Source organism: Mus caroli, chromosome 8 (genome assembly GCF_900094665.2).
Source record: "Mus caroli chromosome 8, CAROLI_EIJ_v1.1, whole genome shotgun sequence".
Taxonomy (NCBI): Eukaryota; Metazoa; Chordata; class Mammalia; order Rodentia; family Muridae; genus Mus; species Mus caroli.
The window spans coordinates 107,781,697-107,804,641 of record NC_034577.1 but is presented as its reverse complement, the minus strand read 5'-3'; the positions used below and the strand labels follow the sequence as shown (position 1 = coordinate 107,804,641).

Below are 22,945 nucleotides of genomic sequence, written 5' to 3'. Positions count from 1 at the left end.
AATGAGACAGTGATCCTGGGGTCACTGTGACACAGGTAATGATTGTGTCAGGATAGTCCCCACCCCTACCCCCTCCGTAGTAGCATCGTCTCAAGTTAGCTGGGATCACCGAGTGTAAATGTTAATTAACAATTTAGTTGAACCCTAAGGAATAGTTCAGCATCTCATATTGCTCCTCTCTGAATAAAAAGACACTTGTGGGGTGTGGGCATGCCAACTCCTGTTTGTGCGTGCATATAAGCACGAGGAGAATGAATTGACAACCCTCCCATTTGCAGAGAGTGAGCTCTAGCTCATGCCGGTGACCTGTGCAGGTAGGTGAAGTGTCAAGAGACAGAATTGCCTAGGTTAGGATCATCTCTCTGCTGCACCAGGTGTGAGGAATTGGGAGGCAGGGCAGAAGTGTGTGGGTGTGGGTGTGGGGGCAGGGGCAGGGGATCCTGTTGGATGTCTCAGGTAGTAAGTGTTTTGATCACGGGTGAGTTCAAGTCTAGATCACTTGAGCCTCAGCCAGCGGAGAAGAAAGCACCAGGTTGAGTTTGAGGTCCTTCTCAAAGAGGAGCCAACACGGGGGTACGGGGAAGGAGTGTGACTCACCAGAGATGACGGTGACCAAAGTTCGGGGAGATGTTCTTTCCTGTAAGTTCCCTGGAGGCATTTGGTCTTTCAGTAAAAGCAATTGTTTTGTTTTGTTTTGTTTTGTTTTGTTTTTCAAAGCCTGAAAAGTCCCTTTCTTATTTGTTCTAAACTCTGGATGAAGCCAGGTAAAGCAGTTCTGTCCATTGGCTTCACAGTCCTCCTCCGTCTCGGGATGCTGTGGGCTTCTGGATGTGCTTTTCCTGTATTGCAATACTTCCCTGCCTCCTCTGTCCCACTGGTTGCTGATACGGTTAAGTCCATTTCACGCATGTGGAAACTGAGGTCTAGAGCGACTGGGCAAGTTTTCAGTCATAGGGAGAGAGGGTAGCATAGGCAACAGGTGTCTTTTTTTCTTTCCTTAAACAGGGATACTGGGGAATGATACTATCCATTCTATTTATCGTTGGTATAATGGTTTGAATATGTTTGGCCCAGGGAGCGGCACTATAAGGAGGTGCAGCCTTGTTGGAGTGGGTGTGGCCTTATTGGGGTGGATGTGTCACTGTGGGCATGGGCTTTAAGACCCTCATTCTAAGCTGCCCAAAAGCTAGTCTTCTAGCAGCCTTCAGATGAAGATGTAGAACTCTCAGCTCCTCCTGCACCATGCCCGCCTGGATGCTGCCATGTTCCCACCTTGATGATAATGGACTGAACCTCTGAACCTGTAAGCCAGCCCTAATTAAATGTTGTCCTTATAAGAGCTGCCTTGGTCATGGTGTCTGTTCCCAGCAGTAAAACCCTAAGACTGTTAGTATTGAGTTAGTTTATACATCAGTGGCTTTGTGGGTGGATCGGGGTGGAAGTGGTGGTTTATTGAAACTGTAAGTAACTTGAGGAGAACAGAACTGGTTCCCCCTCCACTGTGGCTTCCAGCCATCTATACTCTGCAGCCTTCCTGACTCCAGGATTCTGGAGCAGCCCTACTGTGTACAGCCACCTTCTGTACTTGGAAGCTCTACTTATTCAAGGAGATGGATACCCTCTCTTCTCCTAGGGAGCTGATTGTCATTTGAGGTCATCGTGAGCAAGGTGAGGTGAGGAAACATTGTGGTCATCAACACCAGCAAGCGTGTGGTCACTGGAGGCTATAGAAGATGAAGTAACTTAGGTTGTGGAATGTGCAAACCCCTGGTTGTCTGTTATCCGTCTACTTCCTCCTTGCCCCTTGCTGTATGAGTCACTAGAGGCCCATAGACAATTATACATATGTTAAGAACACATAGTAGGGTTTGATAGGGGATTTAACCAAGGTGGTCTTGCTCCAGAGCCTGGGTTCTTAGTATTACACTAAGTTCACTTTAATGCGACCTCTGTCCATCCAGCGACCTCTGTCCATTTGCTCATTCCTTCATGAGCCTTCCCGACTTTGCATTTTCTTGCTCTTCGCTTTAGAACTTACCAAGTCCAGTTTGTGCCGCCCATATGTAAATGTGTGTGAGGTTTCTCCTGGAATGTGGTCAATTAACCGAGGGTGGGGGGTGGGGGGTGTGAGGTGGGGCGGCATCCTTACAGAAAACCCAGCTCCCTTCCCCAGAAGCCACCAGCGACTGGGAAAGGCTCAGGGGAGGCTTGTGACCACCTCCCTCCATGCTGGACTGTTGACCGGTTTGTTCTTATGCAAGTATTGTATACGCAGCCACAGCTGCTCTGAGTTCATAAGTGTAGTGGTCCTGTCGTGACCAGAGGACACTGTTTCTCTCAATTTCTCCTCCAACTTCTGCCTCTTACTTCTGTCCCCCCACCCTTCCTCAATGATACTTGAGCCTTGGGGAGAGGAAGTGTGATACAGAGATGTCTCATTGAGAGCCAGGCTGTTCAGAGACAAGTATTTATCGTGCTTTGACCAGTCACCACTGGCAAAAACAAGTCCCTATGTATAACAAGGGTGAAAGGCTAGTACGTGAGATGAGTCCAATGTAAAGGCGCTTGCCACCAAACCTGATGACTCAAGTTTGATCCCTGGGCCCCACATGGGGTAGAGGAGTTAGTTCCTGTAAGCTATCTTCTGATCTCTACAGGTGCACAGTGGCATACGCACCCCCATGTACAGAGTAAATAAATCTTTAAAGTTTTAAATAAACATGACCCTTCGCTTAGATAAATCAGCTATTCTCACAGACCCAGCATTACCTTGGGTGTCTTTGTCCTTGGAATCTAAGGGAACATGTTTCTACATAGTAGCACATGGCTTAGACATGAACAGTAGGTTCACACCTACCTCTACTGTACCCTGGCTTGTGCTCCTGGGCAAGTCCCCTCATGCTCAGTGTCCTGGTTGGTTTTTTTTTTGTTTGTTTGTTTGTTTTTTTTTTTTTGTCAACTTGACACATACCTAGACATATCTAGAAAGGAGGCATTTTAGTTGAGAAAATGCCTCCATAAAATTGGACTATAGGCAAATCTGTAGGGCATTTTCTTGATTAATAATTGGGGTGTCTGGGAGGGCCCAGCCCACTACGGGTGGTACCAGCACTGGGCAGATGAGTGTGTGTTGTATAGGGAAGCAAGATGTGGGAGTCCTGGAGAGAAAAATTACTGTCAATAAACAGCATTCCATCATGGCCTCTGCTTCAGTTCCTGCCTTGAGTTCGTGCACTGACTTCCCACAGTGATGGAGTGTGGCTTGAGAGCTGTCATCTGAAATAAACCATTTCTTTCCCAAGTTGCTTTTGGTTATGATTTTTTTTTTTTTTTTTTTGGTTTTTCGAGACAGGGTTTCTCTGTGTAGCCCTGGCTGTCCTGGAACTCACTCTGTAGACCAGGCTGGCCTCGAACTCAGAAATCCGCCTGTCTCTGCCTCCTGAGTGCTGGGATTAAAGGCGTGCGCCACCACGCCCGGCTGGTTGTGATGTTTTTAATCACAGCAATAGAAACACTAGCTAATGTGCACAGTACCTTCACCTGTCCCATGGGAGAATGACCGCACCTCCCATGCAGTATGCCTGGCACCTCGTAACCTAGCAACAAATGCTGGACCCCTCTCTGCCTCCTTGTTGCACTCCTGCATGGCCTGGGGGAGGCGGGAGGCTGCATGGGGAGAACCCAGTTTTATTGATGCAAATCCATTTTGTCCGGTGCGAAGGGTTCCTGCAGCTGAGACGGTTGGCCTCCCATAGCCCTTGAGAGACAAAGTTCAGAGTGAGAATTGTTCCAGCCCAGGTCTTCCCTCACCAGCCCTGGGACTTACGTGACTTAATCTCTCTATGAGTCTCTCTGTAAAGCTCTGCCCTCACTGTAAAGCAGAGACAGAGAAGATGTTTGCTTATTGGGATGTCTGGGGAACAAGTGGTCTCAGGCCAGTGTCTGCCTCAGAAACACAATGTATGTTAATGGAAGCTATACATTAGATTTATTATGCAAAGACTGGAGAGATGGCTCAGCAGTCAAGAGCATCTACTGCTCTTTGCAGAGGACTCGAGTAAGTTTGGGTCTTAAAACTCTGGTCCTTGCCACCTATGACTCCAGCCCCAGGGGATCTGACACCCTCTGATGGCCTCCGCCTGTGCTCTACACATGCACTGACCCACCCCAATAAACTAACTACGCGTAAATACAAAAACCTTCTTAAGAGATTTATTATATAAAAATAACAATGGTATCACAAAGATAAGTTAGTATGCCATCTGTAGTATTGCTCAATTAATATTACTTACTTTTGTAGAAACCTTTGTCAGAGAGGGTTTTCAAAGTCAGAGTCCACTCTGCAGCCCTGAAACTAAGAATCTCTAGAGAAGGCTTGGAGTCCTGTGATTTCAACAAGAGTGTGGGTGCTCCCAGCGGGGGATAGCCAGGAGAACCACCCTGAACACGGTCATGATTGTGATGTTTTAGTTTTGAGAGGGAGGGCCAGGGATGCAGAGTCAAATCCAGGGCCTCTTGTCTGAGAGGCAGGCGTGCTGTGGCTAAGCTAAAACCTGGGGCCTTAAGCTGAGCTCCAAAACAAGCCAGCTCCCTCCATAGCACTCCTGAGAGTATTGTATTCTTTTTGGCCTGAGATTGACTGGAACAAGGACCCTTACCCAAAATAACAAGCACCAGCCCCTCAGGGTAGCGAAGGCTGGCCCATTTATTTATTTTTATGACCTCGTGAAGTCGGTCAGCAACCCAGATAAAGTGCTGTGTGGGTTCTGCAGGAGTGCGTGGGGCGGTTTTTGTATACCTGAGCACAAGGCTTTCCTTGAACACCGAGTAACCAGTTAGGCACAATCTTACATGTCACCTGTCACTTTACACTTGTCTATTGCTCAGCAGAAATCGCAGATGGCTTCTCCTCTACGTGTCACATTCTTGTCTGTCTGAAAGCCCTTCAAGTACACAGCACATCTGCAGGCTAGTAAGCAAGCTTGACTGTTAATGAATTCGTTTCCACTCTGAATTTCTAGGTTGGATGTTGGCGGCCAGACTAGCAGATGTTTAGCGGGGACTCTGAGGTCTGTCTGCCCGTCTGTACCCAGACCTCAGACGGCTTGGGACTCCTTTGGAAAATGATCCTTGGGTCCTACATCTTCTCACCCTCTTCGTCTTGCATCCCCAGGTTGAAAGGATTGTGGACAAGAGGAAGAACAAGAAAGGGAAATGGGAATATCTTATCCGATGGAAAGGCTACGGCAGCACGGAGGACACGTGGGAACCGGAGCATCACCTCCTGCACTGTGAGGAGTTTATTGACGAGTTCAACGGGCTCCACTTGTCCAAGGACAAGAGGGTGAAGTCCGGGAAGCAGGCCGGAGCCTCCAAGCTCCTCCGTGACGCCCGCGGCCTGCCAGTGGAAAGACTCTCCCATCGGCCTCTGGAACCCGGGAAGAGCAAACCATCTTCCCATAAGCGGAAGCGCGTCAACTCTCCCCTGTCCAGGCCCAAGAAGGGGTCTTCGGGCAAGGCTCCAGACAGGGCCACCAAGACTGTGTCCTATAGGACTACCCCCAGTGGCTTACAGATCATGCCCCTGAAGAAGGCTCAGAACGGCCTGGAGAATGGAGATGCTGGCTCTGAGAAGGACGAGTCACACTTTGGAAATGGGTCCCATCAGCCGGATCTGGAGTTGAACGACCAGCTTGGAGAGCAGGAGGCCAGTGACTGCGACGGGACCCACTCCGCGCTGGTGGAGAATGGAGTCGGTCTGTGGCTTTTCTTTCTCTCAGGGTTGGGTTGGTCTTGGTTGGTGGACAGCTGTGTTGCTGTTGTTGTTGTAGGCAGGATCTTATGTGGTCCAGGTTGGCCTCAAACTCACCAAGTATTCTAGGATGGCCTTGGCCACCCTGTCTCCTGCCTCTGTCTCCTGGGTGCTGGGATTTCATGCAGGCACTATTAGTCTCAGGTAAAGGTGGAACACGGGGCATTATGCATGCTAGGTAAGGACTCTACCCACCAAGCCAGCCATGTCTTCAGCCCTTTGGTCTGATTTTTCTTTCAACCTAGGGAAATATCTTAAGTTGTTACCTACCTTCTGTCTTTGACTCTTAGCTACCTCTTAATTCTGCCTTTCTTGTTCTCTCACGTCAAGGCCATGGACATTTGACCTCAAGCCTTTGCTGGTTATTAGACACCTTTGCATATGGGGCTATCAAGCCACAGGTGCTATATGAGGCCTGCGGCAGGTTACAAAGGCCTAACTACAGCTAGGCCTGTCATCCCAGCTATGTGAGAGGCTGGGGCAGGAGGATTGCAAATGTAAGGTCACTCCAGGCTACAGGTTGAGTTCACGACCAGCCTGGGCCACTGTAATGAGATCCTGTGATGTAAAGGGGACATCCAACCCCCCCATACTGTTAAATACAGAAAAAAGAGAGATTCTCCACTACACTGTAGCATACCCTAGGCTGTAGTCATCACACCAGATCCACATCCCTGGAGGTGGGGGCAGCTCAACATCCTAGGAGACAGAAGTCATCCCCAGAGGGCCTACACCTCCCCTGAGACTTACAGCCTTTGTCCAGGGAGGGGCTGCCTTGGGGGCTGTCCTCCTGTCCACGCTATTTACAGATGGAGTTCTCCAAGTTAGCGCATGATGGGAGATGCCCGCTCTTCTGGTGTCAGCAGCGTCGGCAGAGGGCTGTTCCTCTTAGGTGGAGCATGACTAACTTCCAGCTGTGTCCATGCATGGGACATGGGACAGTACAACTCCTGTCATGCTTCTTCAATTTCTTTATACAGTCTCTATGCTCAGACCAGGCTTGCCCTGGACTCACGGTCGCCCAGACTGGGCAGAGCTTCCTTTATAAAGCCACCAATCCCTTTCAAGATGGTGCAGTTCTCATGAGCTTATCTCATCCCACAGGCTTTGCCTCTTGGTACTGCTAAATGGGATACAGAGTTTCAAACTGTGACTCTTGGGGGAAACTATAGTGGGTTGGTCCTAACTGCAGTTCCAACCCCGCCCTGTGCCAGCTCTCTTGCCTGTTCCTTTCTGCCCTGTCCTGGAAGCAACATAGACTGTAGGTAGCTTGTGTTAGGACATGAATTCTTCCTCTTACAGTCTCCGGAGGCAGTGAACCCTGAGCTTCTCGTGCTGTGACATCCTCAGTGGCCAGACTGCTCCTTCACAAAGACCTCAGTGGCCTGTGTCTTTGGGCAAGCTGTGTGCTCCAGTGTCATGCCCCCTCCATTCTCAAACACCCTTGTGTTATACCCACAGGCATCTTCATATACAGAGATCAGAGCCTGAAGTCTCAGGAGCTTCAGGAAATACCTAATGGGCACACAACAGTGCATGCCCAGTGTGCAGGGCCCTCAGATGCCCCTGATGGTATGAGAGTGAACACGGATGCAGAGATGCAGGTGGTAACGAGTGGGCTAGGTCATGAGTTAAGTGCCTGCCTGTCAGTGATGATGCTGAGTGTGGGGTCTGGACCGTTCTGAGTATGCTCCGTTGGGGAGAGCTTGCCATCTTTAGGGGAACCTGGGCAATTGCTTAGAGCTTCCTCCTGCTCCAGAGAGGAATCTCACCCTAACGTGATTTATTTAGGCATCTGCCCCAGCCTGACTCATGCTTCCATCTGGGGATCCCCCAGTGCTGATATGCCTGTGCTTCGAGCATATGGAAGCGCTGTTTGTTTTAAACATTCATCTCTTGGGGGAAGAAGTAGCTTGTGTAAACGAGGCTTGGCATAAACATCCCCGTTTGATGTTCCCGTGACAGCTGCTAGCAGTTGCAAAATCCCCCCGTTGATGCAGGAAAGGGCGGTCAGGGGAAGCCTCTTTGGCTCATGGGGTACAAGAGCAGGAGCCTGGGCAAAGGGTCCCAGTAACTGAGCTGATAACACTCCCCCTGCCAGACATGCAGCTTCCCTAAGAGTAAGGAGGAACACTAAGGGAGGATGGTTTGCTGACTGACTGCCAGACAGCAGTGTGATGCACAGGGTGGGTGTCTCTCCCCATGCCCTGTGCTGCTTTCTGAGGTGGAGTGCAACTGTTAGCATTTTGCTCCTGTCAACCCACCTTGAATGCCAACTCGCTAATGGGGCCAGATACCTCATCACCTGAGAAACTTGCTAGCCAGCTGACCCGCCAAAGTCCCTGCGCGTTTATAGCTATTCTGGACCTTTTTCCTCCTCTGTCTGTTGTCTTGCTATCTTCTCCAGATAATGTATATTCACACATCCCAGGGCCCCAGCTGGAAGGGAGAGGAAGCTGCCACCCACCTCCATTGTGTTTGTAGCCCTCCCAAACTTTTTGCTTAATTACATCCTTTCTAGTTGGCGCCCACAAGCTCCTATGAGGATAAGGCTGTTGGTCTCATATTTCATGTGTCTAATATCCCCCTGGATACCTGTGACAAATGTAGGCGGATCCCACAGTATCTGATGGACTGTCTTAGACGGAGAGGCTCCAGGAGACTGGCTCTTGACGGGTACCTCGGCGGCTTCTGTGTGTTAGACTCTGTACCAGGATGACTGGGCCGTGTCATTTGCCATCAGACACCAGAGCCCTTCAATTCAAGTCTGACTCTTGGAGCACCGGTTCAGGACCACTGCCCTGCTGGGCGCTGGCTAGAGTAGAGAGATGCAAAGAGAGGAGTAAGGGCCCATCTTTTGTAACTTAAAATCTACCCTTGGCTAAGCTGTTGGGCTCAGACTTTTAGGTTGAGTAAGCACCAGAGGTTGACTCCATGGATGGAGTCCCATGTAATACATGGAACAGCTTTGCCCTATTTATATACAACTCGAATGTAGTGGGAGAAACGGCTCCTGCCTCAGTCACCCTCTGACACTTTGGTTGCAGCTAGCTTATTACCCAGGTGGGTCAAGCACTTGGGGAAGCGGAGGCAGAATCCTTGCCATTGAGAGCAGTCTGAGATTCAGAGGTGTAGTGAGACCAAACATGTCTCTCTCTGTTCATGCTTCTGGCCTTAGGGAAGCTTTGTTGAGGGCAGTGCCCGCATATAGGTTAGGCATTGAAAATTTTTTCCTCCTAATCTTTCTCTGACCCAAACAAACCTAAGGATCTAGTGCCATTTGACCAGTGGGGTGTAGGACTTAGGGGTTCCCCCTATTTGCCCTGCAGAAGCATCCCAGAGGGCTCCTGACTGCACCTCAGGGCAGTGTTTGGGATATGGGGTGTTCACTTTTTAAATGTCTCCCCCCCCTCAGTGACTTAACTTCCACATAGAAAGAAGTAACTTATGTAATATGACTTCCTTATGGTATAGGAACAATCCACAGCCCAGGGCTCCAGTGGGTGGCACATTCTGGGTTCACATCACGCCTCTCCCCGCTGAAGCTCAAGATGAATATGGCATGCATGGCTCAGTGCCCACCTCTGTTCCGACTCTTCTCCTGGGGTGAAAACGACTCTGCAGTCCACGGACCATCTGCCTCAGTATCCCTCTGGGAGCTTGTTAGAATGAGCCCCGCCCCATCCGAGTGAATGGGGACCTGGGGCTGGAGGGGGGGGGCAGGTGTGAATCACTCCTGTCAAACGATGAGTTTTAATAGCTGAGTGTGGACGGCCGCCCCCACGGACGTGTGTGGTTGTGAGCGATGGCTCATAGACGCCTCGCTGCCAGATCTGGGGATGTTCTCCCGCATTTTTAAACTTGTAAGAGCATGGTTTAAAAAAAAAAAAAAAAAAAAAAGGTCTCTTCCTTGACTGTGTACTTCCCACATAAGGGATTTCTCTCTGTCTCTCTGTTTCTGTCTGTCTGTCTGTCTGTCTGTCTCTGCCTCTCTGTCTCCATGTCTCTTTCTTAAGAAAGATAGGCTTCAGCTGTGCTGAGCAGCTGTCCCTTTAGGGATCCCTCCCCCTCCTGCTCTGGTCGGAACTCCCCTGCCCTGACTGTCCACAGAGGCCACAGCCTGGTTCTTTTAAAGACCCATTTGTGCTTTAACCCCTGGGGACCACCCCCCCCAGCAGGTACCCTCATTCCCTTTGAACCCTAGAGCAAAGCATGGCTGCCCAGTCAGTGCTCTCCAAGGGCCCTCAAGCCCTGTGCCCCCCCGTTCTCTGATTTCCGCATATCATTTCTCCACATGTCGGTGTCTGTCTGTCTGTCTCCCAGGCCTTCCGTGATTCACTATTCCCTGCATTGTTCCTGCCCACGTATGTCCCCTCCCTGATAGGTAGGCATCCTTTGCCATTTTCCATCCATCCATCCTTTGACAGGATCCCAGCCTTCTCTTCCAGGGTGTTCACCTCAACCTACATACTCTCTATGCGGTTATTGCTTTCCCTTATTTGCAGATCAGAACCGAGGTAGACAACTCACACTGTGATCGTGGGGAGTACTTGGGACCCGACAAAGGCAGAGCTAGACTCAGCACCCCTGGAGGGTGGGCTGGAACCTGAACAGAGCCAAGTTGGTACTGTTGGCCCAGGAACCCCATTTTGGAAACCACCACCATTGACTAATAAACTGTGGGTGGTAGGTGAAAACATATGCGGTTGTGAGAGCCAGGGGCCTCGCCGAAGAGTAGGCGTTCTTATGCCTGGAACCTTCCAGTTGCCTTTGTGACTCGTTGAAGTGTGAGGGAGAGCCGTGGAATGGGAGAAGCAGGGTAAAGGAGCTATATATTGTGAGACTCTTGATGTTCGCAAAGGATGCTCTGTGGTCCTCGTGGCGGCCTCTAGAGGCAGCTGTTACACCCATATTAAAGTGCAGGAGGAGGCTACAGATGGCACAGGTTGGGCTCAGGAGACAAGCCCAGGCAATTTAACCCCAGAGCTGACCTCGAAGTAATACCCACCTGACTTTGGGGGCAGAGAAAAGCAATTTGTAAACCCTGATTACCCACAAACATAACTGGGGTGTTCTTCTCTGACTTGAATGTGCAAACCTTTGATAAGATTAAGTTCACAGAAAGTACAACTTAAGCATGGTTGTTAGAGTGCCTGCCTGATGTGTGAACTCTTGGGTCAGAGCCTCAGGTGCTGCATGCCTGTAATTGTGATGCTCTGAGCATGGAGCCCGGGGGTCAGAAATTCAAGATAATCCTTGGCTACCTAGCAAGTTCAGGGACAGCCTTCCATACATGAGTCTTTCTTTCTTTCTCTCCCTCCCTTCTCCCTCCCTCCCTTTTTCATCCCTCCTTCCTTTATCCTCTTCTCTCTTTCCCCTTTCCTGCCCCCCTTCCTCTCTCTCTCTCCCTCTCTCCCCCCCAACACCAACTAAAATAAATATAACTTAAGACTGAACTCACTCTTAGAAAGCTCCAGCAGGAGCCTGAGGCTGAGTGGTCAGTTCTGTGTTCCAGAATGGATAATGTAAATGAGGATTCTAGAGCGAGTGGGTGGGCTGGGCTGCCCCTGACTCATGCAGAACTCTTGGACCAGAGAACACACTCCAGGTTTCTCTGGTGGGTCTCAGACAGTGCGGATTTCCAGACCGGTCAGGGAGACAAGAAAGGAAAATTTTCAGTTGGTCTCACTCTGAGCCCAGTGGTCAGTCGTTGTCCTCAGTGACCCTCTGGCTTCTCTCAGTCCCCTCAGTACTGCCTCAAAACTGTTCTAAACATTTCTTACTCCCTGCTTTGATCTTGAAATCTGGCTCTCTCAGCCACTATTGCTTCCCAGAGCATTGGTTTTGTCCTGAAAGAGGCACAGGGGCATCTGATGTAGGATGGCTTTGGGTATCTTGAGTGACAGCCCTCAACTTGCCTGTGAAACCTGGCCCACGGCTGTTCTTTTTGCTTTTGTCCAGTGCCAGCTACATATGCGAAACCAGCACTGGCCAGGCCTTTTGGTGTTCAGAGGTGGGGAGTTTTCAAAGCCAGTAATACAAGGGCTTAAGGGCTTTATGCTTTGCCCTTCCATGTGTGGCAAGTAACTGGTGCTAATGGATGCATTTAAGCCCTTTGTGCGGTGAAGCTAAATTCTGGTCTAAGTTGGCCACTGCACTCTACAGAGGGTGCTGGGCTAGGATGGAAAAATCTAAAGCTCTCTTAAGTAGGAGCAACCAAACCGCTGGCAAACCCAAGAGGGAAATTGACTTTCTCCAGTTAGGTCATGGCCTAGATTTTTTTTCAAGTTTGTTTATTTTAATTGCATTCATTCATCTAACTATCTATTGTCTGTTTGTCTGTCTGTCTATCTAGCCAGCCACTCTCTTTGTATATGCACCAATCTCTGTCTCTCTGTCTCTCTCTGTCTCTGTGTGGTGTGTATGTGTGTGTATGTGTGCGTGTGTGTATGTCTGTGTGTGGTGTGTGTGTCTGTGTATGTTGTGTGGGGTGTGTGTGTTTGTGTGGTGTGTGTGGTGTGTGTGTCTGTGTGTGTGTGTGGTGTGTGTGTGTGGTGTGTGTCTATGGTGTGTGTGTGTGTGTGGTGTGTGTGTGTGTGTGGTGTGTGTGATGTGGTGTGTGTGTGAGTGTGTGTGTGTGTGTGTGGTGTGGTGTGTGTGTGTGTGTGGTGTGTGTGCATGTGGTGTACCATAGCGTGATTCTGGAGGTCAGAGGACAACTTTCAGCAGAAAGTCAGCTCTCTCCTTCCATACTGTGAGTCCCGTGGATTGAACTCAGGTCATCAGGTATGGCAGTGAGCGCCTTCACCTGCTGAGTCATCATATTGCCTGTATTTATGTTTTGTTTTTTTTTTAATAAACTTTTACTGTACTTTTAAAGTCACTCCAAGTGAGGGAAGAAACACATGTTCTTAGTGTGGCACAGCTAATTCCTTGAACTGTGTTTTTCTTTTTCTCCTCCCCCCTTCTTCTTCTTCTTCTTTTTTTAAACTTAAAACTAATTCATGTATGTTATAAAATATTCCAAGTACATGTCTCCCTCTTCTCCACCTCAAACCTTATTTAGAGGTCGTTTCTGTTAATATTTTTAATGGTTGTTTCTGGACTCTTTTCTAGGTATATTATTCATTATTTTATGTAATTTATTACAATATATGTAATACTTAAGTAGCTATTCAAATGTTGGTTGATTGAGCCATGAAAAGAAATAACATTTTCTACTTATTACTTATTGATTGGCAATCATCAACCATCCACCATCCATCTGTATCTGTTTGTCTGTCTGTGTTTGTCTATCTATCTGTCTGTCAGTTTATCAATCTCACCCATCATCTTTCTGTCTATGTATTATCTCCCTCCCTCCCTCCTTCCCTCCCTCCCTCCCTCCCTCTCTATCTATTATCTATTTACTCTGTTAGCTTCAGCTGTCAGCTTGACACAGACCTAGAATCATCTGAGAAGAGGGACCTCCAACCGCCTGGCTCTGGTTGGCCCATGGCTATGCCTGTGGGACATTTTTCTTAATTGCTAATTGGTGTAGGAGGACCCAGCCCCACTGTGGGTAGTACCATCCCTTGGCAGGTGGGCCTAGGCTGTATACAAAACTTAGTTAAGCAGCATCCGGGAACCATGCCAGCAAGCAGCTTGGTCCTCCATGGTCTCTGCTCCAGCTCCTGACTTCTGGTTCCTCCTTAAGTTCCTGCCTTGCCTTCCTTTGATGATGGACTCTTGACATGTAAGCCAGATAAACCTGTTTCTTCCCCAAGTTGTTGTGGGCCAGCATTTTATTACAGCAACTAGGAAGTAAACCGGGACTCCTCCATCCATCCATCCATCCATCCATCCATCCATCATCTTCAAGACTTCCTGAAGTGACATCTCAGTAGTGACTGGAGGTAGCAGTTGGTCCTGTACCTGTTCTATCACTGGCTTCCTCCTAAACTCTGAGTCAGTCCTGTCCCCCTTTCTGGGCAAGGACATGTGAATCTACTCTGCCTTTTAGCCACAGAGGTTCTTCCAGCATGCTGGGACTTAACTGTCTCTCTTCGATGACACACAGGCTGCTGCAGACGTACATACTCTTGCCAACCCTGGCCACAGCCAGTCTCTGTTTTGGTCTTCCAAACTTGGTTGTTTAATTTTAGTTTGTCGGCCCGAGTGTATGTTCTGTGTGCTCCCATGTGTCTGGCCCCAGGAACTGCCCAGGCACGGGCATATGCCAACACAGAGGATGCTGGGCAGTCGGCCATCTACGTGCCGCCTCAGATTGATTGCCTTGCTTCTCTGGGAATCACTGATGAAATACATTCGTGCTTCATAAGTCGGGGCAAAAAAATTAATTGAATTAATAATTTATAGAGCCATTAGAATACCACCTGCTGTGTGATAGATGTTTGATGATAGCTAACTCTTTCTTTTTGTAATGTTCTATTTTTTTTTCCTATTTTGATCTTTGCATTTTCCTCTTTAGTAATTATTTTATATACCATGTAGACTGACTCCTTAACACATCTATTATTAAGCTAGCAAATACACGTTGAGTGTGTGCTGTCTTAGACACACAATGGTGGCACTAAGGGGAACCCGGGGAAGAAACCGACCTGGAGAAGTGACATCAGAGCCAGCGTAGGGGAAGAGGCCTCTTGGAGGAGGTGATATGTGAGCTGAAGATGGCTGAATGAGCGAGGGAGAAGCTGAGGATGGCCAGAGATCCTGACAGTGTGACAGGGGTTCGGACCAAGGACTAATGTGCGGTTGGATGAGGGAGTCTGTGTAGTCAGCACTGGTTTAAAGACTCTCTCTGTAGACCTCCCTGTCTCTGCTTTCTGCATGTGTGGTTCCCCCTGCTTCCTAAATACCAGCCCTCTTTAGCATAGTAGCTGCTGTTCATTCCGCACGCACCTCTCCCGCAGGGAGTGACTCCCATGGGAACCTTCCCTGACTCCCGGCCTGGATCAGTGCTCATTTATCTGTGCGCCGAGAGCTCAGTTTCTTCACTGACAACTGCGCCTCCTCTTGCAGTGCCCATAGCTCGGTTATCTCCTTATTGATCACTCTTACGTCAGTGAGCCCCAATGCATGAGAACAGCAAGTTAATGGAAGAAGGATGGCTCATGATTTCAGAGGATTCAGTCTGGGATGGTTGTCCCTGTGCACTTGGGTAAACACATCACTATAGCAAAAAGAGTGCATGGCAGAGAGGATGTCTTCACCTCATGATGGACAGGAAACTGCAGGAGTATTTGGAGGGGCTGGGGGGATCAGGTACAACCTTGAAAGGTATGCCCCCAGTGATCCACTTCGTTCAGTTAAGACCTCAGCTCCTAAAGTTTCAGGAACCTTCCATTCAACCCAGGAGCCTGTTGGGGGAAATTTCCTAGTCAGACCAAATCTGTGTGTGTAATTGTATAATTCCATGCTCAGTAAAAATCCCCATAAGGGTAGCGTGATGGCCACTTGTCTTAGAGTCGGATCTCCAACACCTTGCAATCCACCCCCACTGCCCCCAGTTAGCAGGTGATTTCAGAAACATAGCAGACACTGAATGAAAGTGGGAAGGACCCAGGAGATGAAAGAAACCCTGAAGCCATCTCTGCTTGCTATGTGGGTCTGGGAGGGCCCCGTCTCCACATATGCCATGCTAGCATCTGTCAAAACTTTCCAGCCCTTGTCCCCACACCTTTCTCCATCCTTAAGTGTCCCACATGCTCATGGGATACTTCCTACCCATGGTATCTTATCAAAGATTTAATGCAGCTAAACGCTCTCTTTCCTTTAACTACACATGTTTATGCCATCTTCCATACCAACCCTCCTTTGCCCGTTATTCACTTAGTCATGGCTGGCTTTTCAGAAGGCATCTGTTGCCTTCACTACAGTGGGTATGGTGTGCCCTTCCCAAAAGAGTGAATTTCCTGTAGCCCTTTGCTATCGAAGAAATGCAAGCCAAAATCAAAACGTATGACCTGTCTGTGTGGCAAAGCATGATGGGAAACTAGTGGGCTTCTAAATGAGAAGCTCCCAGTGCACAAAAGTCTGTAAGTTCTAGATGATGGTGAGAAACACTGGAGACAGCGAGAGAGAACCTGGGAGGCTCAGGTGGGAGCTTGGACCTCAGGGATCATGAGTTGGATACAAACTCTTCCTCCCTCCCTCATTCTCCATCATCATTGCCCTCCTCATCCTCCTCCAACCTCCCTCCCCCCTCCTCTTACTATTTTGAGTCTAATGTATCCCAGCCTTAGACTTACTACGCTACGTAGCTGAACATGACCTTGAAATCCTGATCCCCTGCCTCTGCTTCCCAAGTGGTAAGATTAAGACCATACCTTGTTTATGCAGAACCAGGGATTGAGCCCTGAGCCCTGGCTGGCTTGAGCTCTGAAGGTTTCCGAGAGCTCTGACAGATAAAGAGGAGAGAGAAGATTGCACTGGATGGCAGACAGGATACTTTATTCACATTTGTGGAAAGTAAGACACATGGAGCTCAAATCCCATCAATACGTTCCACTTTATCTTAAATAAAGCATTCTTTAAGGGACTGTTCCGGGCCGGGCACCATGCAGCTGGCTGCCGCGTGCCCCTTCTGAGACTGTAGCGATGGATACGGCGGGGTGTTCCAAGTTCAGGGAAGAAAGCAAGCAACGAGGAAGCAGCAAGTCAGGAGACAGTGTCCATGTCCAGATACTACCGAGCCCAGCCCGAGAGCCGTTCCCTGTGCGGGTCCCAGCAGATGTGCAGGCAGTACCCACTGCTCCTCCCATTTACAAGGCAGGGAGACTGAGGCCAGTGCAGGTGGATGGAAAAGGCTTCTCTGGCCAAAGGGACAACTGAAGTGATGTCTGAGGGTCAGGACATGTTGTCTGAGAACCTCGAATAGTCCACATAAGGGGCAGGCATGGAAAGCAAAACTAGAGAAGAGCCTATGAGTTTTCTGTTGGAGCAGGAGGGCCGGGGAGTCTTGAAGGTCGTCATAAACATTGAACACTTTAGGGACCATGTTATCAGGGGCCAGGCTTCTGGTACAGCAACACTTATGGAGAGAGTCTTGGAGGCTTGACATGGGAGAAATGATTTGAGCTATAGATGTAGTTCCTTTGCAGAGGGGAGAGGAGGAGTTGGAGCTGGAAACCTTCCCTAAATGCTCCGCCCACCACACCATACTGTGGCATCAGGCTTTTTAATGAAGCCATGTGCGTTTTGAATTCATGCTTTGCCGGGTGGCTAAGGTGTTTAGACACCTGACGGCAAACACCGCACGGATGTATATAATCATGGCGCCCTGCTTTTTCTAAATAATCTCAGGCCTCAGCTTCCTCCACATCCACCGTAGACCTCTTCAGGCATAATTACAGCTCGTCAGGTGATGGCTGCCATGAGTGAGAGGATTTTAATGTACCCGTGGATTTGAGTGCTGCAGTTTGCTCGGACCCTGAGGTCAGAGATTTGCATGTGGAGACAGTTAGGAGCCCAATGTCGTGAGCAGCAGTAAGATCATGTTCCAAGCACAGGGCCGTAGGTACACGTTAAACTCTCTGGCCCCACACCTAGAACTCCCAGGATATGGTGGTTGGAGCCATCAGGGTGGGTTTCCAGCTTCAGCTCCTCCCCCCTCGCCATCTCCTCTCTGGTTCCTTACCCTCCTCTCCACGGCCTCCTGCAAAGACCTGCTGCTGGCCCCCAGGACACTGAAAAAGCCGCCAAGGCTGCATTGGATCCTGATGTAATTTCTCAACAAGATCTTGACCGTTCTGACTTTACTCCTTTTCTTCCACAACTCCTCAGCACAGCCCACTATCTTCACTTCTCCCCAGGGTCAGCCACAGACCCGGAACTACTTTCCCCTGCGACTTACTCTGGATTTTACTACGGACTTGAGCTGGAAATCTCTTGGCTCCTTCGCCCCCAGGGCGGTGGCTTTGTTCAGCTATGGAAGCACATGGGTCTTTTTGCTTCTCAGACTGCACCCTCTCAGTTCCTTGCTTGCCCCAGTTCATCACCAAAGATGATCAGGTTGCAGCTAGCCCTGGTCAGGTGCTCTCTCCTCCTTACTCTGAATTGTTTCTGCTTCCTGAGGTGATGGTGGAGGAAGGGAGGATAGGAAGGAGCCACCCTTGGGCTGCCAACCTTACATGTGGCCAGAAGAGACACACTGCATGTAGTTCTCGTCTCTCATACTCTCTGTTCCCCTTGTGTGTGCATGTATGGGCATGCATGCCTGTAGAAGCCAGAAGCTGACATCAGGAATCTTCCTCGGGGTCATTCTCTCTTATTTTTCCCCCCTGAGGCAAGGCCTCTCACTGAACCTTAAATTGGGCTATGCTGCTTGGCCAGTAGGCCCCAGGGATCCTCCCGCCTCTGCAGCCCCAGTGCTAGGATCACAGACATGCACCACCACGCTCAACTTAAGTGGGTGTGGGGGATCTGAACTGGAGTCCTCATGGTCGCTAGGCAAGCACTTTACCAATTTGCTATTTCCTAGTCCCCTTCCTCTCTCTTCTAAGAGGTAGAAGCTTCCTCGGGCCTCCAGTTGCACCCCAACATTAGTTTATTTACCAGTCAAATATTTATGCCCTTCTCTTTTCTGGGCTCTGCTGTTTCTGATAATGTGGGTTACCTATGGTAGCTCTTGCCTTTAGGACGTCATCTGGGGGCAAGCAGGGAGTCAGACACTCAAAAGCGCTATGTTAAGATATAGACAGTGTACATGAAGATTTTGTCCAGCAGGGTATCCTCCAGACACATCTGTCTGCAGTTAAGTTGCAATCAATTAGAATTAAAGAATTTAATTTTATTTTCAATGAACTATTGACCAGCAGCTGCCATGTTGAATCAGCAGATTGGGTATGTCCGTCATTGTAGGGTGGACGGAACTGAATCCAACTGGGGGCTCCAGAGGGCAGGCTCATTGTCTGACCCATGTCCATCAGTGACCCACAGGTGCCAAGAATAGTACAGGAGTTTATTAAGCATGTACTGAATAGGAGGAGGACAATGTAGCACAGGCTATGAAAGCAGGATGTAGCACAGGCTATGAAAGCAAGGTGGATAAACTGGTTAAAGAGGGACATGCAACATGAATGTCACTGTGGAGCCCCAGAAAGATGGGATCTCTAACAGCTGCAGGAAGACAGCATGCTCCACAGACTTTCTAACCGCTCTTCATGGCTTCATTCAATGTCGCAATGGCTGGAACCCCACAATGTGCTGCTATCATTTACACGAAGGAAGGAAGGTGAGTAAGTAGCATCCACACCACACCTTGCTGTCTCTTCAGATACCTGGGAGAGGTGAGATCTCAATTGGCTCGTGGGAGGCAGAGAGCCAGGTGTAGCTTAAGTGTGAGTGATCAGGGCGAGGAACCGACCTGGTTGTAGACAACACATGTCTGTTTTGACATTTGGAAATGAGTCTTGTGTTTCATGAGGCTGGACTTTGTCATCAGTGAGAGAGGCCAATGTAGTGTGTGGCCGTCAGGAACGGTGTTGCTTTATGAGTTTGGCCCTGGTGGTGGTTTGGGAATTGCTCAAGTTGGTTTTCTGGGCTTGCTAGTGAAACAGCCTCGCACGTGTGTGTTTTGTGCCATTGGAGGTATAGTTCCATGTCAATTTCTAGAAGTGGATTTGAGAGTGGGTACAGAACCAGTTTTGTCAGAGAATGCATCTCCTTTCATAATGACGATTCCTCTCATATCCCCTCCCTAAAGTAAAGGGAAATCCCAACTCCCATAATTCTCTGCAGCATGGAATATTATCCATACGGTGAGTTTCCACCAAGCTAAGGGGAAAGAAGCGAATGACATTTCAATGCTGTTTTAATTTTTACCTCCCATTTTACGAATTTTAATTTGTGTTATTCTTCAGAGCAAAAGTCTTTTCCTACTTAAATGCTAACTCTGTCTTTTGTTCGCTTTGTTCCCAGACGGTGTCTTATTTTCTCTATCCTCAGCATTTCAAAGCTCTTTACAACTTGGAGGTATTATTAGCCCTTTACCTATGATACACAAATATTTGACACATGCTTTTTAACTGGCTCATTATTCTGCTTATTGGGCCATCTGTGTTTCTTCTGCCTCTGTCTGAAGTTTTCTAGTTCATTTTAAGCGTGCATTTTTTCTTGTATTTCTCACGTGGAGCATTTGATACATTACCGTCTTAAAGTCCTTGTCAGATTGTTTCAGGATAATGAGTTTACACTTGGTCTAATTCTTGTTTCCTGCCTGAACTCTGGAATTTTGGGTGCTGGCTCATTTGGGCAGGAGAGGTTGCACTTGCTTGTTTTTGTTTTTCGTTTTTTGTTTTTTGTTTTTTTCCTTGACACCCCACCCCCACCCCTCGCCCCTCGCCCCAGATCTCTACTCATCCTGTGTTTGCCCCCAGCTGGCGCAGAGTTCTCACCACACAGCTGTCTGTTTGCAACTGTCCTTTAGTCTTCCTTCCTGAGGTTGGGGAGGGAGTCTTACTCCCTGCCTAGCTGGTGGCCCTGAGGCTGAGGTCCCTTCTCCCATCTTGCAGAGAAGAGTTTGTGTCCTCCAGCTGGGAAGGGGCCCCTTCCCAAGGTTCCCTTCTCTGAGCCCTGCTTGAGTCCTGCTCCACTCTCCCTCTGGCTTTCCTGTTTCTCTTACTCAAGAGATAATCATGTTTGTGAACCCAGCTTCATCTTTCTGGATTTTCTTTTTGAGTTTTCTCTGTCACGTCTTGCATTCAGTGCAGGGGTATTTGTCCCAGTTTACCCAGCTGTCTTAATGGGAAACATTCCTTCATATTTCAAAAAAGCTTGGTGGGACCAGACGGGAGGAAGCTAGTGTGGTGGGCGTTCCCTCTATTCAATACATACCCAGAGTGGGCATCACTTCCTGTCATCACAGTCCTATGAGGCAGGGGCAGTGCCACACATTTCCTTTGAGGGGTAGTAAAGGCACACAGCAGGTGAGTATGCAATGCAGGTGAAGAAGCAGGTGAGCAGGCAGGTGAAGAAGCAGGTGAGCATGCAGGTGAAGAAGCAGGTGAGCAAGCAGGTGAGCAGGCAGGTGAGCAGGCAGGTGAGCAGGCAGGTGAGCAGGCAGGTGAGCAGGCAGGTGAAGAAGCAGGTGAGCAGGCAGGTGAAGAAGCAGGTGAGCAGGTAGGTGAGGAAGCAGGCAAGGAAGCAGGTGAGCATGCAGGTGAAGAAGCAGGTGAGGAAGCAGGTGAAGAAGCAGGTGAGCATGCAGGTGAAGAAGCAGGTGAAGAAGCTGGTGAGCAGGCAGGTGAAGAAGCAGGTGAGCAGGCAGGCGAGGAAGCAGGTGAGCAGGCAGGTGAAGAAGCAGGTGAGGAAGCAGGTGAGGAAGCAGGTGAAGAAGCAGGTGAGCTCACTGTCCAGTATTGTATTCCTGAGAGGTTGGGTGGGGTTAAGCAAGTGGAGACTTCCCTTGTTTGCCAGGCTCAGCAGGGTGGATCCTGCCCAGTGGCTTCGGCCTGGTATGGGGCGGACATGGGAGGGGGAAGGTGTGATATTGAGGACTTAGCTGCTCCTTCCTTTGCTGTGAACATCTTGGTGCATCTGAAGGTTAATTTTGATTGTCAGTTAGTTGGACAAGTGTCTGCATCGGCACTGAGGCTCATGTCCAGAGAGGGCTCACTGGGGTGGGTGGCACTTTCATTTGACCTGGTGGCCTAGAATGAATAAAAAGGGGGTAAAGGAGGAAACAGCTGAATGCTGCTGTGTTCCTTACCACAGTTCCTGATCTACTAACATGTGAGCAGCCTCCCACTTCCAGACTGCTGCTGGCTGGCTGGCTGATACCCTTGTCTTCTACAATGGAATGATACTTTGTATCATTTACCTCCTGGAAAAATTTCTTCCTTTGAAGTTTCTGATGTATGCTCGCATGTATGTATGCTTTATTTATGTATGCCTTATGTATGTATGGGCGTGCACATACATGTATGTTCATGTCCATATGGAAGACAGAGGATGTTATTTCTCAGGAACTGTTTCCCTTGTTTTACGAGGCGGGGTCTCTTACTGGGACCTGGAACTTGCTGACTAGGCTAATGTGGGTTTGTGTGATTGAACTCAGGTTTTTGTGTTTGTGGGGAGAAGTGTGCATTATGCATTTGGTCATAGGAAGGAGAACAATAATGAATATGGTAGCCTCCAGCTAAGAGGAGGGAAGAGCTTAGACTGTCCTGGCCACGTTGGTATTTGCACCTTCATTTACAGTTAAGAATGATCCTGGAGACTGTACGTCCCTTTACATTCATCCGAGGAACAGGAGCCGGGTGGTCCTGTAGCATTTCCCCAGTTACCAGACTCCGGCTTGACCTTTCTCTGCCGTCAAACTGTGGAGCCCCGTGCTTCCGAGTATCCCAAGGCTCTCTCCCTGCCTGCTTCTTGCCATCTCTCTGGAGGGAGTTGAGATGCTCAAAAGCAGTTCCTTGAGGTGAAAGACTGAAGGGCTCGAGTGAGAAAGCAGCTTCCTACACATCTTCAGAGGTGGGGAGGCGCAGAAAGAATGTTACAGCCACAGGGATGTGTACCAGGTGCTCGCAGGGGCTCCTGATCCTTCCTGGGTCAAAGGTGTTGCGAATTCCCAAATTAGCATCAGCCACGTGCATCCAGCTTCATGAATGATTGGTCAGCGCCACCTCTAACCTGAGCTCTAGTAGGGGCGTGGCCTTGGATTCCCGGGGACGCCTGCATCTCCCTGTATCACATTTCCTGTTACCTTCTGATCGACAGTTACTGCAGGCTTCAGTTGTCAGCTTAACTTTTTGTTGCCTCCAATGAAGCCCAAGAGTAGGAACTTTAGTTCTCTACTTTGAAGCCCCGTCACCACCTTGAACGGCTCACCCCTGGTTAGATTCCGTAGGAATAAGTGAAGTAAAACGAGCAGCCGCTGGCCCCAATCCGGCTTCCATTATATAAAATCCGTGTTGTAACTGGCAGCGGACTTACCTTTATCTGTAAGATGGACCCACAGTTGCCGCTCCACAGAACTACTGAGTTAAGTCAGAGCCACCCAGAACAGGGTCATGGGTTGCTGGGAAACAGGACAATGACACCCCACCCTTGCTGTTCTAGAAGCATGGACACAGATGTTCAGTGTCTATCTTATCTCTGGGTGGGATCTAGAGCCCACTGAGTGCAGTACCG

The 22,945-nt window shown here is 49.1% G+C and overlaps 1 protein-coding gene across 1 annotated transcript in view; it reads left to right on the top strand.

Annotated features, from left to right (window-relative positions):
* The window catches only part of Cdyl2 (chromodomain Y like 2), a 169,886-nt gene that overhangs the window by 109,435 nt on the left and 37,506 nt on the right, over positions 1-22,945 (top strand). The window contains exon 2 of the mRNA XM_021170904.2: positions 5,174-5,756. Within this exon, the coding sequence (XP_021026563.1) occupies positions 5,174-5,756 (583 nt within the window). The remainder of the gene's footprint in view (positions 1-5,173; positions 5,757-22,945) is intronic.